The following is an 18263-nucleotide window of genomic DNA, read 5'->3' on the forward strand; positions in this document are numbered from 1 at the left end:
GTGTTAGATGAGGCTTTCAAATATATTGATCAGATGTTCATATGTGAACACTCATCTTCTCTGTAGAAAAGCAGGAAGGATTTTTGTTGGATTTTTTCTGTGCAATACTTGAGACCGATCTAGAGACCACTTTTTGAAGATCTCGGTCTTGTCTCACACTCGACCGCATTTTAACTCGCTTTGGTCTCGGCCATGTCTTGGTCTCGGCTTAGGTGGTCTCGACTGCAACACTAATGAACACCCCTGCACAATTTGCCCTAAACATACATGTTCAAGTTAACTCTGACAAATGGGTTCATCTGTTCTTCACACAATGTTGCAAACCTAGGAGACCCAAATTTTACTTTTTCAGATCTGCAGCTGTAACTGTGACAGGAAAACTTTAGGTTTGTGGACTGTCTTGACTGTATTCTGACTTATAGGCCTGCTAACTAGCCTTCACTGTCTGGACCAACTCTGCAGTGATGAGCAGAGGCACCATTAGAACACTGCAGGAGCAAGTCCTTTCTTTCAGCAAACATATACTGAAATTTTGGCCTGTCCACATGTTTTATGGCTGGTGAGAGTAACTTAATAGCTTCTTCTGGCTTGTATTTCACAGTTGTTGCAGCTATGTGCTGTTTGCTTGCTTCTCAGGACGGTATTATACATTCTATGTCTGTGAGGGTCTACACACATCTGCATGTAGCCCAATCTTTATCTTTATTCTTTCACTTACCATCCCAACCACTCCACAGAGGATGCAATATCTCTGTCATCGCTCATCTGGACCATAAAGACACCTACGCCAGAATCCTGTATGTTCATTTCAGCTCAGCATTTAATACCATAGCTGGAATAAGAACACCTCAGCAACCTTCAAACGGTCCCTGCACAGACTGCATTTCCTGAGGAAGCTGAAAAAAGCCTCTCTCCCCATCAGCACACACATCTGCACCTTATTGGATCCTGTGGAAACGCTCTCTTATCTTGCCATGATGACAGTAAAGCTTGATGTCATTTGATTTGCTCTTTAGTGTTTACTTTACAAAGTCAGCAGTGCTCGTAAAGATAACAATACTTTATAATCCTCAGAGGGGAAATTCAGGTGTCCAGCAGCCCACGGTATGTGACATACATTCAGACACATCCATAGACAGTAAAAAAGATAAATAACAGGTTAAAAGCTACTATCAATAGTAATAAAATGCACATTTGCAAGATCTGTTGTACGCTCTTATTGCGGTGCTTGACAGGGTGTGTTTGTATGGAACACAAAGATGCAACCTACTGCATATGTATGCTACGGAGTCCTCAAAGTGGACTCACTTGGACTTTAAAACTGCTATAATAACAACAACTACATGTCTGTGGATATCCACAGTTGTCCATGTGCACATCTGTATTATATACATCAATACATGAACCACCAGTTCCTAGTAGTGCACACTTTGAATTGCACTTTATAGGTTTATTACTGAATTAAATTCTCAAGAAGACAGTGTTGGCAAAATAAAATGACCAAAATTGCCCCCCCCCCCATGCTCTACATTCTTAAGAACATTACAAAACTCATATTTATCTCATATACATTTTGTCATTGAATAAAGGTTAGGCTTCAATCCAATATATTCTAGTCTCAAGCTTAAAAAAAAATACCCCAAAAATTTCTCTCCTCTGCATTTTTCTTTGACAGACTTAACCTTAATTGATTTCTGTGGACTGTCATAGTGTCTCCCTTTGATATCTGTGTCCCACTTCTTCTGCCATGAATCCCTCACTGGGTGTCTTATTAATGATTTGGTCTCACCTTTTCCAAAGGGAGCTCTCATTATTTCACAGTCCTTTAATATCAACACTCGCTTTGCAATCCTGTTGGATTTTTCATTAACCTCCACATTTAACATGAGCAGGAACTTAACTAAAATCTACATTCATTCCTACTGTTTTACTCAGAATAATCAAAAATATTTCCACCAAAATAATCCAAGTGTTTCTTTTGTATCGAAACTGAGCCAATCCCTCAATTCTTACATATTCTATCCGCTGTCACCCTAAAAATATAGCAACTATGCATTTCTGATGTAAATGCAGTTAATCTTTCATTAACTTTAAGTTTTGCATATGACTACATCCGATTCAGGTATTGAAGGTTCTACTCTGACACATTCACTCCCAGAACCTTTAGAGCCATCAAATAATCTTTGTTGTCTTGAACCCAAATTCCAATGCTATCTACATTCCGAACACGTTCTCCTTCATGTTCCATGAGTTGGAAGTCAACATTGGGCAGTTCTTGAGTATATATATTGTATATTGTAGTCTCAGAAATAAATTGGTTAAGGTGTGCACAATCGCAGATGAGTCATTTTTAATATGAAATTTTATACCATTTAAATCAAGTTTTGTCGTTTCCTATTATAGGATAGTGTTACTTTTTATATTCCAATCAGATTACCTGATGGAGATTGTGTGGAGAGACTGTGGCAAATCACTTCCATATTTTCTGGAACTGTCCCTCTGTAGCTCCATTTTGGCAAAGTATTCACGGGGTCCTGGAGGCAGTTTTCTTTTTGACTTAAAAATGATGTACCTGTGTGATTTTGAACATATTAATTGTGTCAAGAATGATAAATACCTGTTAAGGGTGCTGTTAGTGGCATGTAAGAAGACTTTGACTAGAAATTGTTTAAAAAAGATACGGCAACCATAAATGAGTGGATTGATCTGGTTTACAATATATACACAATGGCAAAAAATAACATTTAAATTAAGAAATCAACTTAACATATGTGAGGAAAACAGGTCAAGATTACTTACCCATGTGCCAACTGTTAGGCCTGATTTCATATAAAACTAGTAATGTTTTAAAGTATATTTTCAGATCCGATCAAGAATAGATGTGCAAAAGCAATGAAGTTATTAGCCCATTTTAAAAATAATTTTAATTTGTATTATTCATTTTTGTTATAATTATTATTTTGTTTATGTACAGGTGAACTTACATATACATGTGTATAACTTTGTCATGAGATGGATCCTCCCTTTGTCGAGTGTTGTTGTCCTAATATGTATCTGTTCCTAAAAATAAACCCAATAAAAAAATAAAATTAAAAAAAGATCAAGTGAAGCAACTTGAACTATTCCTCTAACATTCAGCCGTAAATATTGTTACCCAAAGCTGTTCTATGAAGGTCGCAACTTGGAATATTTTTAGTTTAAGCATTAGCTAGCTTGCCTTAACTGTTATTAAACATGGTTCATGGTATATTTCTATTTGTGATGCTAATTATTAATCTAACACACCAGGTTAGTTGTTCCTGGTTGATGCACTTTCTTTGAACACCAGTGTTTACGTTAGTACCTGCAGGCAGTGATACATTTGCTTCCTGTGGTATTCATGCGGCTGTTATGTGGTGTTCTGGGACTAAAGGATGGCCTTAACTGAAGACAGTGATATTAAGTGAAGACAACTGTTGAAGCTGTCGGGTTAAAAGACTTTGGTGGGAGCCCATTAACTCACAGATAACTCACTGACTATCCATTAAGGGGGGATTTTGTTCAGTCTTATAGCATGATCGAAACGAAAGAAAGTCCTTAAAGCATGCATGCATTGTATTTTTTCTTCGATGTTATTTAACTGAAATTACATAACTGAAAATAAATTAATTGAAAAGTACTTACATGTTGTATACCTTGCGTAATACATGCATACTCCGTTCTTTAATCATCACTAATCCTACCTGATTTACCTGTTCTCTCATTAGGCCTTTTAGTGAGTCTTACCAGCACATGGTGGCTCTTCCTGATCATCATCGAAATAATATAGTAAGTAAAAACTAGAATTTCTCGGAGTAATATATTTCATATGTTTTTGTCATTCAAGACAGGATTCCTGTAAGAATCCTTTAAGGTAACAGTGAAAGCTGTGTTGCTGACATTAACCTTAGCTTGCCAAAAGCCCACTAAACAATCCAGATCAGACACTCTCCGGATCAAGCCAAACACATTAACATTATGAATATTCTCCATTACTAAAATTAGTTTTTGCCCAACAGGATCTAAAGATTATGAGGCCGTTCATTCGGTCAAGAGCGAGTCATCTTGATGACTATATGAGATCTGAATATGCATTTCCTCAGGAATTATTCAAAGAATTGACCGCCACTACAGTCAGGCCAATATCTCCTCTTGAGCAGCACTCCTGATAAACTGAAGTTCCTCACTTCAGTGAAATTTGGTGTGAGCATTTGTGACGCTTTGAAGATGATTTTTTTTTTTAAATTTCCATTTACCTTCACCCAATCCATCAACAAAAAGCAAATCTCACCACAATCGTTTTTCCCATTTCTGCCTGATTTGTAGAGGCTGAAGTTATTGCAGTGACTCACAATATGTAAATGGTGTATTTGTTGTAAATGCTGTTCAGCCTCAGAATATGTGAGCAACTGTGTGGAAGTCTGCGTACATCCCCTGCTAGGCTTTCAGTGATTCCAAGAAACATTTGGCTAATCATGTCTGCAATCTTGCCAAGAGGTTTTAATTTTTATCCTGTCTATGCTGCCTGAGGCCTGGCATGCCACATGGCTCTTGGCCTGTGCAGCCCTCCAGGAAGTGGGCCTACTTTGGACACAAAAGTTGGGGAGTCACTGTGGGAATACTCTGGCACTTTGTACTGAGCTCAATAGGCCTTGTTGTGTCTGAAGGGTATTTCCACCACAAACAGAGAGGCAAATCTCATGAAAATACACGAGCTACCATAAAACTGACACTTTCATATTAAGTAGTGTATATTTCAAGGAAGGTTTCTTGCAAGAATCGCCTCTTTTATTTTGTATTTAGGTCAGCATTAGTGTTTCTTTCCCTCCATTTTGTTGTTTACTTTTATGTTTTTCAGGAAAGAGGAGCTCATAGGTTGTCACAAGAGCTGTCACATGCTTTCCCACTTATTATAGGGCAGATGTCGGCACTGATTTTTAAAGAGTAAAAAATACAGTTACGTACATCAGGCAATATATATGTGTGTGTGTGTGTGTGTGTGTGTGTGTGTGTGTGTGTAATAGTAATTTTAAGAGGAGAAAATCATAGGGTTGTTTATTGACTTTTCAGAAATGTAAATATCAAACTAGTGTGCAGCTTACCACATGAAGACACCACATGACTCCGCACCACCATCTGCTCAGCTGTGATACATTCTCTGCTACATATGCTGCAAAGGATTGTAAAAAATGAAGTTGAAGCATGTGCTGTTGGACAAACTGTTTGATGGCATAACTATTAAATTACCCCAAGCATTGTTTTTCTGTGTTCTTTTCTGTGTTTTCATAGTTTTCATATTAGTGCATACTGGAAAACATATATGTCAATGCATTTTTATGCCAGTACATGGGCTCTAATTACAACTTGCAGCACTCATGCCTAATTATACAGTTGCAGTTGCAATTACAATTATTAAACCACTGCTGAGTATATAATTACAATGTGCCATCTTTCTGAGTAGTGGGTTTTTTATTTTTAAATGCAGCATGTTCTAAATACGCACTTCTGCTGTTTTTTTTTTTTGTTGTTGTTGTTGTTTATAATCTGTTTAATTTTACTTAAGGCTACCAGTTTTTGTGCAATGCAGTTAATTTTGGGAGGAATGTATGACACTGTATTTGTATCTGCTGTGAAAATTGTAAAATCCTGCCTATACAGCTGTTCAAGCTGAGCAGCAAACATGGCAGAGCTAAATGAACTGTTGGAAGAATTTAGAGAAAGAACAATCACTCAATGTTATTAAAAGGAAATAGTTCCAAAAAGATTTCACAATGCTTTTTCAAGTAGACATCCAGCTGAGAGCATCATGCGCAAAATTAGAAGTAGCAAACCTCTGTGGTTCTCACAGTACAGCAACACTAAAAAAGCAGTCAGTCATTTTCAATATGCAAAAAACAAAATGGACAGGCATGTAGAGTTCTTGGAGACTGTGCTAAGAACTCAACAAGTGATGAGACTAAATAAAACAGTTTGGACCTTTGAATCAGTAGTATGTCTGGTGTAAGAAGGGCAAGGCCATTGTCACAACAAGAATACCACCCAAACTGTCAAGCATGGAGGTGGTAGCATCATGCCATTCAGGTGTTTTGCTGGCAAATGTGTTCATTTTGCTAGTATTGTTGATTTCTTGATATACCCAGCCATATTTAAGACTATGACCATATACGTTTGTAGACTGAACCTTGAAATTATTGCACTTGCTAGCAAGACAATGATCCCAAAAATACTTCCAGGTCAACCTAATTTTGGCTCGGGGGTCATTCCAGAAACATCTTTAGATTCACATCTGTCGCCAGATGTGAATCCAAGCAAACAACTTGGGAGCATGTAAACTCAATAAACTTGAGAGCTTTTGCAATGGTGAATGGGCTAAAAGAGAGATTGACAGAGAGAGAGTTTGGGACTGGGAGAATTTTGTTTATGGACATTTCCAGAAACTTGTTGTTACTAGCATTGGCATGCTTTCAATTATGCTCTCTAAAATTATTTAGATAGGTGACTTTCGTTAACATTTTCATGAATTTATACCACCAGGGTGTCTTCCAGGTTAAGGTGGGTGAACTATTTTGATTGAAACTCCCATATGTGCTTGTTTTATAATTCCTTACCACCTCTAAATAAACAGTATAATGGGGTTAGAGTTTGATAGCCTTTTACTGAATCCCAATTAGGGATGTTAAGGATTAATCTGTAATCGATTAGTAATTGTTAATAACTTAATTCAAAATATATTACCCCATATGGCAGAAGACTAAGGACTTGCGTATCCAAAAATGTATTGTAGATTAGCTGTAGTACTTGGTTGTGCCACTAGGTGGAGCCTGTTACTGTTTGATACTTTAGCGACCCAGGGAGGCAATCAGTCTAACTACTGGCTGTTTTGTGTTGGCATGCAGAAACCATTGTGGGACTTTAACTGGTAAAGTGCCACCATGAGAAAGCTTCCAGTGATGCTTGATGTCTACTGACTAGATCTTTCTTTCTGTAAATAAATTGCAGCATGCTACAGCAGCATTAATGTAGTCCAATGAGTAGTTGTGTAAGCCATAAAAGCGGATCATGTCACGTGACATAATTTGATAGAGCATGGAATGATTAATCATTTAGTGATGCTTAGGCTGCCAATTATTGGTTCAGAAACTAGCTCAAAATGTGTCCCTTAACACAATCCTCTTATTAAATCCTTTTGAATCCCTCAACAAATCTTGAATTAAGTTCAGTTTTTACCATCTGTAAGTAAATAAAGTTAAAAAATGTCAAGCTACTCTTACATACCTGCGTGGATCTAACAGAAACTACACTAAGAAGGACAGATTAAATGTTAATTGAGGGATGTGTAAGTGCTGAAGAATGAATGGGTCCAAAATGGAAATGTCAATCAGAAACCAACCTTGAATTTATCTATCAAAAAACAAAAGCTGACCCAGTCACCGGCTGGTCTGGAAACAGCTCGAGGTCCCCCAGGAGGAGCTGGAGGAAGTTTATAGTTTCTGTTGCGACTCTGAATCAACTATACAGTTTGAAGAATGAATGTAATGAAAATGCAAGTGTTTATGTAGAATAAACCACACATTTATCTGTGGGCAAAGAGTTGTACTCATGTATATCACAGGATGATTTGCAATGAAATTCTAACTCCAAATATCGACTTTCTCCAACCCCATTCCAACTCTGCCTCTTTATTTCATCCTCTTCCTGTTCCCACGTGTCCTCTTCCTCCATTATCATTTCATGCCTCTTTGTCTTTTATCTTCTTCCTCTTCCTTTTTGTCTTGTTTTTCCCCCCTTTTTGCTTTCTTGCAGTGACAGGAAAGCCCTTTTTTGTTGTATCTAGTTTCTCCCACCGCTGGTTGTTCGGCTGGGAGGGCTGTCGGTTCTACGGGTGGGCGGGTTTCTTCTTCGGCTGCGGGAGCCTCATCACGATGACGGTGGTCAGCCTGGATCGATACCTCAAGATCTGCCATCTCCGATACGGTACGGCAGGAACCATCCATTTTTTTTTTTGCCAAAAGCCCTGAATGTGTATGGTTTTGCTTTCTTTAATGAAAAATATTGAACTGTCTGCAATTTAGATCCAACCCTATGACAGGAAAATTCATTCCTAACTATTAAAATAATTATACTATCAAATTAAAGCAATTGTACCTACAAATTAGAAAGATTACAACTAGTGCTCCTTCAAGGACTACAGAGGCTCTTTGTACTCCTCTTATGTGTTTATAATGATGTGCTTCTGTTAAATAGAACATGTTTTGTCCTATTTTGCCCTGATCATATTCTGTTTTTCAATTCATACTATACACTTGAGAACCAAGAAATATTAAGGTAACATCAGGAAATCTGAAATTTAAGGTCCTTTTGATTTTTGTGTAGGGGCATGTAAACGATAATACTGCAGCAGTGTTTCCCACATAATTAGACTGTATTTGTGGCAATAGCTGATGAGGAGAGGAGGAACACTTACACTTTTTTAAATTAAGCACCACATAGAAGAAGCTCCTCTGCAGAAATCTTCATTCTGTTTAGTAACAAATAGCTGAAAGACACAGACATCCATTTTGGCAGTCCTCCTCTCTCTTCATCTGCTACAGCTGTCTCTTCCTGACTCTTTTCCTGCTTCAGCTGCCACAGCAGAACTCACTGAAGCCTGAAAATGAGAAGCAAATATGCTGGACAGTTGTTCACACTGGTTGGTGCTCAGGTTGCAGGTTGATTACAGCAGACTGAGCACAGTCTCGGAGCAGCATGTTTTCATTTGCACCCTGTATGACAGGCACATAAAGAGTAGGTAGGGAAAGGCTGGCAAAAACTCAATACGTGGCAGTCAATGTTAATATTGTTGCAGATCACCAAAAAATAAAACAGTGTATAGAAAGCATCGCTGCAGCTGTTATGCTTTGGATTTTTCAGAAGTTTATAAAACAGTTTTGGGCATATTTATAGAAACAGCTTCGAACATCTGATTGGCAATTGTTGTCCCTTAAGTTCCATGATGCCTCACTCAGTTGTTACATTTGGGACGCTCCATTTTGCTGCCAAGTTCCACCTGTCCACCTGGACAGAAAGAGCAAGCATGCAAGGCTAGTTAGTGTAGCTTGCTGATTGCCAGTGGTCCGTACCTGTCATGCATCTTGTTTCAACACCTGCTATGTGCCACTGTGAAGCTTCTGCATAATATTTTCTTATATAATGGAGTAGAGGCTAGCTCTTATAGCTGTTAAGGGTTGTGCTGCTGATGTTGGTAAAAGTCTAGACTGTCAGAACAAGAACGTCAGCATCTGTTGTTTTACCATGTGATTCATATCAAAACGCACAGAAACGTAGAAGTGCTCACAGATGGAACTTAGCAGCTGACAGTCTGTACCAAAAAATTAACGTTCAAAGTGCTGCCACTGCAAATGTAATGTAAAGACTTCTTTTTCTTTTTGTTTTGCTGATGCAATATTGACAGTCCATTCCTTAACAACAGATATAATAAAACATATATGCAACAAATCCCCCAGCTGCTTGCTGAAATTGGAGAAAAAAGCAGGCAAATACAACTTACATCCCTCCAAGCTAAATTTTCTTTAAACACTCATCTTCTTTAAATAGCACATTGTCATCGCCTGACTGAAGCAGACTACGTTTGACAGATGTGATTTATGAGAAAGGACATGTTGCTGGAAAATACACTGTATACTGCAGCCTGATACAGTGATGCCATGCGTGAGGTCTTCTATCAGGAATTTTAGAGAAGGTGCAGTTTTTGATAATGGTCAAGGGGCAGAAATTTAGATTGACAAGATTGATACGGTCCAAATACTGAGGAGGAGGTCAATGTTGGAGGTAAAGTCATGTCTACAAACTGGGTTTTATTGTCTCTTTCACCACTTCACCATGATTCGTCCTATTTTTTTCTATCTTTCTTAGGCACATGGCTAAAACGCCACCACGCCTTTGTGTGCCTGGCCTTCGTATGGGTTTATGCAGGCTTCTGGGCCACCATGCCCCTGGTCGGTTGGGGGAACTATGCCCCGGAGCCCTTTGGCACCTCCTGCACACTGGACTGGTGGCTTGCTCAGGCCTCCGTGTCCGGCCAGAGCTTTGTCATGGCTATCCTGTTCTTCTGTCTCGTCCTCCCCGCCGGCATCATCGTGTTCTCCTACGTCATGATCATCTTCAAGGTGAAGTCCTCCACAAAGGAAATTTCACACTTTGACGCCCGCATCAAAAACAGCCACAACCTTGAGATGAAACTCACAAAGGTGGGTGAGACATTGGAGGGAAGGGACGGAGAAAAATAAGACATGTCAATGCGGAAATCTGTGGACTGAATACTGTTTTGTGTCTTCTCCCAGGTGGCGATGCTGATCTGTGCCGGCTTCTTGATAGCCTGGATCCCTTATGCAGTGGTGTCGGTGGTGTCAGCGTTTGGCGAGCCAGACTCGGTGCCCATTCCGGTGTCTGTTGTCCCTACGTTGCTGGCCAAGTCGGCAGCGATGTACAACCCCATCATCTACCAGCTCGTGGACCTGAAAAACTCATGTTCATCCTGCTGTTTTAAAGTCATGAAGAAACGTAGGCATTTTAAAAAGTCAAGGTAAATCCACTCTTCATACATACACACATTCAGCCAAGTTCATATGTGGGTTTACTGCAGCCATCACAACCTGATACTTTGTCTGCTTGTATCTTTGTTGCATTCTTGCAGCCTTTGTCCACCAAATCTGTTCACATATTTGCTATGAATGGTCAGCTCTTTGATGAAAGTGGCTGAATAGATCTTTATCAATGAGTGGATTTAGTTCATTCTCAGCACAGAGTTGACCCATGTCACATCTCAGTGTCAAAACTGGACAACCAGAACATGATGAGGCAACATGCAAAACTGGATTACCAGCTGAGGAAAGCAAGACAACTGTTCTGAAGCCCTTAGACACCAAGACCTCTGTGACTAATAGTTTATTATGTGCATTTTAACTCAATCTTTAGTGTCTTGAAATTTATGATGCATTTTCTTCGGTGTGTACAATAAACATGTTTATCAGATTATACAAATTAACTCTTTGATCCCCCAAATCTTGTAAAAATCACCAAGATAACACCACTTATCAGAGCAATAAACTTTAAAAATAACATAAGGACTGGAAGAATCCCCAGACTTTCAAATCGGATAACAATCCTGGAACTACTCATCTGTCATGCGCTGTTCCGTACGGAAAATTAACCAGTTGAGAGGGTGAAATAAGACACTCGACTGGGTTAATGCACAGACAGTGGTAGGACTAGGTTTTTATTTTCAGGGGTTCTACCACAATGGTGCCTCATTCATTTCAGCAGAAGTGATCAATTAGATTGGAATCCACCTGAGCACCAACCAGCTGACTGAGCCGGCTGACATCCTCCTGGCATGCAGGAAGTCACACTGCAACACTCAGAAAAAACGGTGTTCTTGTTTGGAAGTTTGCATGTGAAAAATGCCTCTTGGGTTGGTGTGCATCACATGAGCCACAGTTCAGCCCTCACTGATCAGCAAGGCCTGCATGTCATCATTAAGCTTTCTGTTTCTACAGCACATCAAGTACTGGGAATTGTAGGGCAAAAAAAACTTCAGAATATTCATGTCTGTCAACATAAAGTGTATAAACCTGGAAGACTAACATTCTATTCTTTTTTTATTATTATTATTATTATTACATTTTTAGTTACTTACAGCATGAATAGACTAGAAAGAATGAATAGCACCCCCAAGTATTGCCCAGACTTTTGCTTGATGCCTTTCCCTTTTTTTCACTCAACAAACCAAAAAAACCCCAAAAACCCAACAACAAAAAAACATTAATCTTGCATGAAATATTAAAAAGAATTTTTCATCTATCCTAACTTCGTCCTAACTTCATCCCTTCTGGTGATCAGGGCATCTTATGCTCATTGAACCTTTCACAGGAACAGAAATATTGATCAAACTTGTGCATGCCACTGTGATGCTGTCAGACAGATTCTGTGCTGTTCTGTTGCTGACCTAACAAAGTGAAACGTCATTCTGAGCTTATAATTGAGTGCTGCACTTCAATCTCATTCTCGAGGACATCAGAGGCTGAAAGCTGTCACAGCAGCCTTGATGAAAACCTCTGTTGTCGGCAACAGTGTTGAACATGTTCTATTTGAGGGGACAACAGAGTGGAAACAATTTTGACGGCTATTTGACATTTCATTTAACTGTGAGCACGACATTCCGCTGCAGTCGATTCTGTCCCAACGGTGTCAGTCTCTTGTGCTAAACTTTGGTTTACAAAATGCAGAACTGCAGATAAGAAACCCATAAAACTATGTTTAGCCTTATTTTCTGATGCTATTCCTTTATGTGTTAATTGTATGGTCATATACTGGTTTTGGCTTTTCTATGCTCTTTTATCATGATATATTGTAATAGTTAGCCTATATTGTATGTGTGCAGGCACAGTAAATAAAAATATGTTAGCTGCTGTCCTGCTAACTGTGCTCACATAAACTGTATTTTAATACAGCCAAATTCCACATATTACTGTTCTTATCGACATATTTTTTTAGTCATTAGTCATGTATATATATATATATATATATATATATATATATATATATATATATATATATATATACATATAGTCAATGAACCTCAGCATATTTTTGGACTGTGGGAGGAAGCCAGAGTATCTGAAGAAAATCCACACATGCACAGGTAGAACATGCAAACTCCATGCAGAAAGATCTCAGGAAAGCCAGGACGCGAACCAGGGATCCTCTCACTGCAAGGTGAAATTGCTAAACCACTACGCCACTGTGCCACCCACTGCTCCAGACTTTTTTGGTATTTTAAAAAATATTTTCAAACACTGTTTTCTCCTAGTTTAGATTTGGTCTCAGGACAAGTAAATTTACATAATAACTGCATGTTTTAATATTTTGTACATGGATTATTTAAAATTTGATGCGTGGGATTCTGATTCTGGAATGACCATTAGAGTCTTATAAGTTCTAAAAGAAGCTGTGTGAACTTTGAAGTGCCTCAAGCGACTCATCACCGCTTGAGGCACTTAATAATTATACGCTCAAGTTGCATTGTGGTTTCGATGAAGTAGAAATGCAGTAGAAGTACTCTTTGACGACGTGCCGTCTGTTAAAACATTACGTTTAATGCATACTGGTTCAAAATAACGGTCATTTGTCTTTTTTGATCACCAATAATTGGCTTTGGTATCAGCCTTTAAAAAGAAAAATAATCATATTGGTTAATGCTTAACCTTATTCGCACAATTTATGCACAGTATGTTGAGGCCAGTGGGAAAAAAACTAATTTTAGTTGCTGTAGCTGAAGTGACAGTGACACAAATTGCAGTTCTGAGTCACTAAACTGTGGAATGACACTATAATGATGACTGATGAGCTCTATTTTTATCATGTATTATGACTGAGTGAACATTTTATGACTCCTGATGAGGTTTACATCCAATTATTTCCTTTGTGTGCTAAAAAAACAAAGATTTCCCTTCCTATGTTTCATGCCATTTTCATGTCCTTGCAGGTTTTACACCATCTCCGGCTCTTTAAAGGACACACAACCAGCCAAAGAAGCTCACGTTGAGATGTGAGACAAAGACTTTAGACTGTGTGACCTCCTTGCCTCTTCAGCGTTGGACAGCTTGCCTTGTTCCCTGCCCCCTGTGCCCTACACTAAACCAATCACACGCTGCCTCTCATCCGGTGTGATGTCGTCAACCGCTCATCCTCGTTGCTGGTGGTTCCCGAGTCTTGCATCTCGGTCGCATATCTGTGTGCTTTTCTCAGCTCCCAGCATCCTCTTCCTCGGAAACGCATCTTTCCCACCCGAGGCTTTCCTTAATCTGTGGATTTGCGTTGTTTTGCAGTGGTTACAACATACAGGTGATGTGATGTGTCAGTTTCTTGACTTCATATTTCAGTATTACAGACACGCCAACACTGCCAATGCTACGAATCAACAATGTTCCAGCAAGACGGCTCGACCCCAAAACTTGAAGTTTCCAACCAAAGTCCATTCACATCTTGAGCTTTCTTTTTTCTTTTCAATACAAAGCTTGCCAATTTTGAAAAATTCTACAACATTTTCAGAGGTCACGTGCTTTCAACAGTGTTTTGAAAGCTGAACTGCAAATTAAAAACACATCTTATGAGCCATCTCAGATTAGGTTTGGGTGTAACTGTTAAGCTCAGAGTTGTATTTTTATTGTTTGTACAGGCTGTTGTCTTTTGTACTCCCACACCTGTTTCTTGTATAGAGTAGATTTATTAATATGATATCAAAAGGCACTGGATCGCACTTGCTTCTGTTCTTACTAGCTGTTACACTGCACAGAAGATGTTACGCCATCAGTGTAATGAAGGCTGTGGCCTTGCATTTACAGAATGTCATCATTTTGCAGCATTGATGAAAAGCTATGTATTCCTGAGATGACTCGTTACAAGGTTGTGACGCTACCAAGAAAACAAACACACACTTATTGAGTGCACTTTACTTTCCATTCGGTATGCACTGAGGACGCTTTCTTGTTACACTTTTATATGTAGTATATTGTTGCATAGAAGTGGCAATACATGTTATATTTACTTACAGAGACAACTCCTTCATTTTTCTGTCTTTCTGATGGTATCTACAGTTGTGGCAATGAGCACAGGAAGAAATATGGTTAATTCAGGGACCATTTTAAATGTATTTATTGTTGGTTTGTCTTTTTTTTTTAACAGCATCTAGTCCAGGATGCATTAAGAGATAAGCTTATTTTCTGTCTTGCCGAGAGCGAGATGAAAAGATCTCCTGATGTCTGTTAAGTTTGAAGCTGTAACCAAGAAGCTGTTAGCTTAGCTTGGCATAAAGACTGGTAGCAGATGGGAAAGACTAGCATAGATATGTGCAAAATTTAAATATATGTTCTTCACACAATTTTTAAATTCTCACTGCTATATATGTATATATATATATATATATATATATATATATATATATATATATATATATATATATATATGTATATATATATATATATATATACATATATATATGTGTATGTATATATATATGTATGTATATATGTATATATATATATATATATATATATATATATATATATATATATATATACATATACATATATATATATATATATATATATATATATATATATATATATATATATATATATATATATATATATATATATATATATATATAGTAACAAATAATGTTAGCTGAGACATTTGATGGATGTTTCAAGGATGTTGATAGGGATACCAATTAGGTGGCTTTCCACTGCAGGAACAGTTAGTACCATACAATGTCAAGACAATTTACATAGTAAGGTGCAGACATTAGAAAATTTATAAGGAGAACCCACCAAGAACAAACTTTTGATGAATAACAGACAGAAAACACACCAACAATACATTAAAAAGCACTCTGAGAACTAAGATGAATATTTCTGGCTGCAACTCCAGTTCTATGAACAAAAATGAAATAGAACAATGGAGGTTTTTCATGTTAGCCACACTGGTAAATTTTATGTTCATAAAACCAGTGTTAGAGGGGAGAAGACTGCTATTTGAGGAGGACATTGATAGAGCAGAGTTTAAAGTTTAGTAGTGAGTTTAATCAGTGTTTTCGTCGAGATCCGCAAGGCAACAATTAGCTTAACTTAGCATGAAGACTGGTAGCAGAGGGAAAGAGCAGGCCTAGCTCTATGCATCTTTAAAGATTCCACATTGTCAATTTGCATCTTGCTAAAAGTGGTATCTACCTTTAAAAAAGGTTGTTTTTTTTTTCTCTGGCTCTGAAAGACTTTGTACAGGCGTGGTTCGTTTGATTGGGACACACCGCCCTAAAATGACCTTCAAGTTCCTGCAGTGGAAAATTACCTGTTATGCTCCATAATTACAAAGAAAGAACATTATCAAAGCAACATTTGAGAGAAGCTCAAATTTTAATTTGATGAGGGTGAGATGTAATCTCACCCTCAGATTGGAGAATGTTTTTTTTTAAACAAAGGTAGAACATTTTTGCCTGCGTAATATGTGTAATTAGAGCAGTCCATCAGGAATCTCTGAAAGATCTTTTCATCCAACTCCTGGCAAGAAAGTAGACAAGCAAATTTCCAAACTAGAATTGTAATTTTACTTGGTTGAGTGTTTTACTTTTTGCACATACCTTGGGCCTCATTCATGAAAATGTTCTTTAACTTTGTGTTTAATGTCCATGCACATTTCTGGAATGAAGATAAGCAATATTCAAAAATGTGCTTCGCTTGTTCATGCATGTCTGTTTTTGCACTTTCACTCCACACCACTGTCAAATTGTTTGATCAAGCTTTTTAATATCAAATCAAGGGTGAAAGAAGGGGAGTTAACTAGATAAATTCTCTGCTGGTGTACAGAGAACCACTTTAGTGCTCAGAGAGTTCAACAGCAGGGTCATCTGGAAATGAAGTGGGTGGAATGGCAAGAATCCTGATTGAAATTCCAAAGAAAAAAGCCAGCTTGTAGCTGTACATCACAGGTCAGGGAAGACATGCCGAAAGTGGAGGCAAACAGATGAAGACTATGTGCTAGATGAATGACTGCAGTCTGGTGCCAAATGAAAGTCCTTGATTACACAACCGTGTTAATTACGCTCATAGAAATGTTGGGGTGTGATCATCATTTCCGAAAATACTTCAGCAGGTGAAGTTCATTTGTCAAGTGAACTTCAGAGGCCTCTTGATATTTCCACATCAGCTTCTCTTCTACAGGTTTCCGCTGCTTGGATCACATCTGATTATGCAGACTTTTTAGTTAGAGCATCTAAACTTTTAAAGGTCAGGAAAATCAGCCGATTTTAGCTGCTCAAACCTCAAGTTCTGAATATGACTGAATACAATCTGAACCCATCCGGGGACCAGAAGTGACATCTTTTGTGTGATCCATTGAAGAAAGTTTGGCATTTTGAGAAAAAACACAAGTTTGTGTTATTACTCTAATCAAAGCTGTATCTGAGAGGCATTTACAGTCAATAACAAAAGTTTACATTCACTTGTATGCCCAGCAGATGTTGTCATATTTCCAGTAGACCGATAAAACATCTGTGAAAGAACCAAAATGTATGCTTTTTGTGACAAAGAAGCTTGTGTTTAAGTGACTTCAGTTATAGGAGTCACTGGAAACTCAAGATTGTCTTGATATACATGGTCTTCACAAGTGTATCTAAACTTTTGTTCATGACTATATTTTAGCTTATCAGAAAGACCAAAGCTGTACTTCAGAGCAAAGTTAAGGTTAGGGAGAGATCACAGTTATAGCAGATGAACTATGGTTAAGGTAGTGCAAATATGCTTGGTTAATGTTAAGGAAAGATCTCTATAATGGTGAATACAAATATAACAGTTCTTGCTGATCTGTCACTGGTGGAAAAGTCAAGCCAGATGCATTACAGGCCCATCCACCACCCAGAGCTCCTTTTACATTGTATTTCAGGCCTCTGTAGTCGGCAGAAATATCTCCATATTGTGAAACTACAAGTTAACAATAAAATTAAAATTAGGTTAAGGCAAGAGGAATATGTTGACAGGAAAGCAGACTTCACTTCAACAAGTATCCACTCCAAGCCCTGGAAACTAATTCCAACTCTTTCTGTAGGGGTGTTTTGAATTATTCAACCATAGGAGAGGTATTTTTTTCTCTGTCCCCTTTATTATATCTGGTTATGAATATCTCCCATTGTGCACAATGTTGCAAATTCATGCATAAATGGTTGGAAGAATCATTTTTTTCTGTATTTTTGCATCAATATGTAGAAGTACCTGGATTTTTCCATTTTCCATTCCATTTCTTGGATTATCCAAATACCAGCAATCCCATCTGGTTATTTTATCCGTAAGGTTTAACAAACAATCAAACAAAATAGTCTGTTATGGTCATATACATAGGGTTAGTAACGGACAGCATGGGAAGCAAGCAGTCAGAAAATAGTAATGCAAAGCAAGCAATAAAACACAATTGCATTTTCTGGTTAAGTGGGACTTTTTCTTGTCAAGTGACGGTCTATTTGCTGCTGAATGCTGGCATCATTGGGTTGCTAAATCCTTTGTAAACATGCCACATTGAGCCTCTTTTGTTTACCACCATGTGTCAGCACTCAGTGCTGTGCAGAAGCTGAAGCCTTGAAAGGGTTGAACATGTCTTAAACACCTGACTGGTTTCCATACTGACAGCAACACGAGAAA

At 38.1% G+C, this 18263-nt stretch overlaps 1 protein-coding gene across 1 annotated transcript in view; it reads left to right on the plus strand.

Annotated features, from left to right (window-relative positions):
- opn5 (opsin 5) overlaps positions 1-14963 on the plus strand; it is a 77027-nt gene extending 62064 nt beyond the window's left edge. Inside the window, exons 4-7 of the mRNA XM_055015658.1 lie at positions 7822-7992; positions 9931-10265; positions 10359-10600; positions 13562-14963. Of these exons, the coding sequence (XP_054871633.1) occupies positions 7822-7992; positions 9931-10265; positions 10359-10600; positions 13562-13628 (815 nt within the window). The 3' untranslated portion in view covers positions 13629-14963. The remainder of the gene's footprint in view (positions 1-7821; positions 7993-9930; positions 10266-10358; positions 10601-13561) is intronic.
- The last annotated feature ends 3300 nt before the right edge of the window (positions 14964-18263 follow it).

This window comes from Amphiprion ocellaris, chromosome 12 (genome assembly GCF_022539595.1).
Source record: "Amphiprion ocellaris isolate individual 3 ecotype Okinawa chromosome 12, ASM2253959v1, whole genome shotgun sequence".
NCBI classification, from domain to species: domain Eukaryota; kingdom Metazoa; phylum Chordata; class Actinopteri; family Pomacentridae; genus Amphiprion; species Amphiprion ocellaris.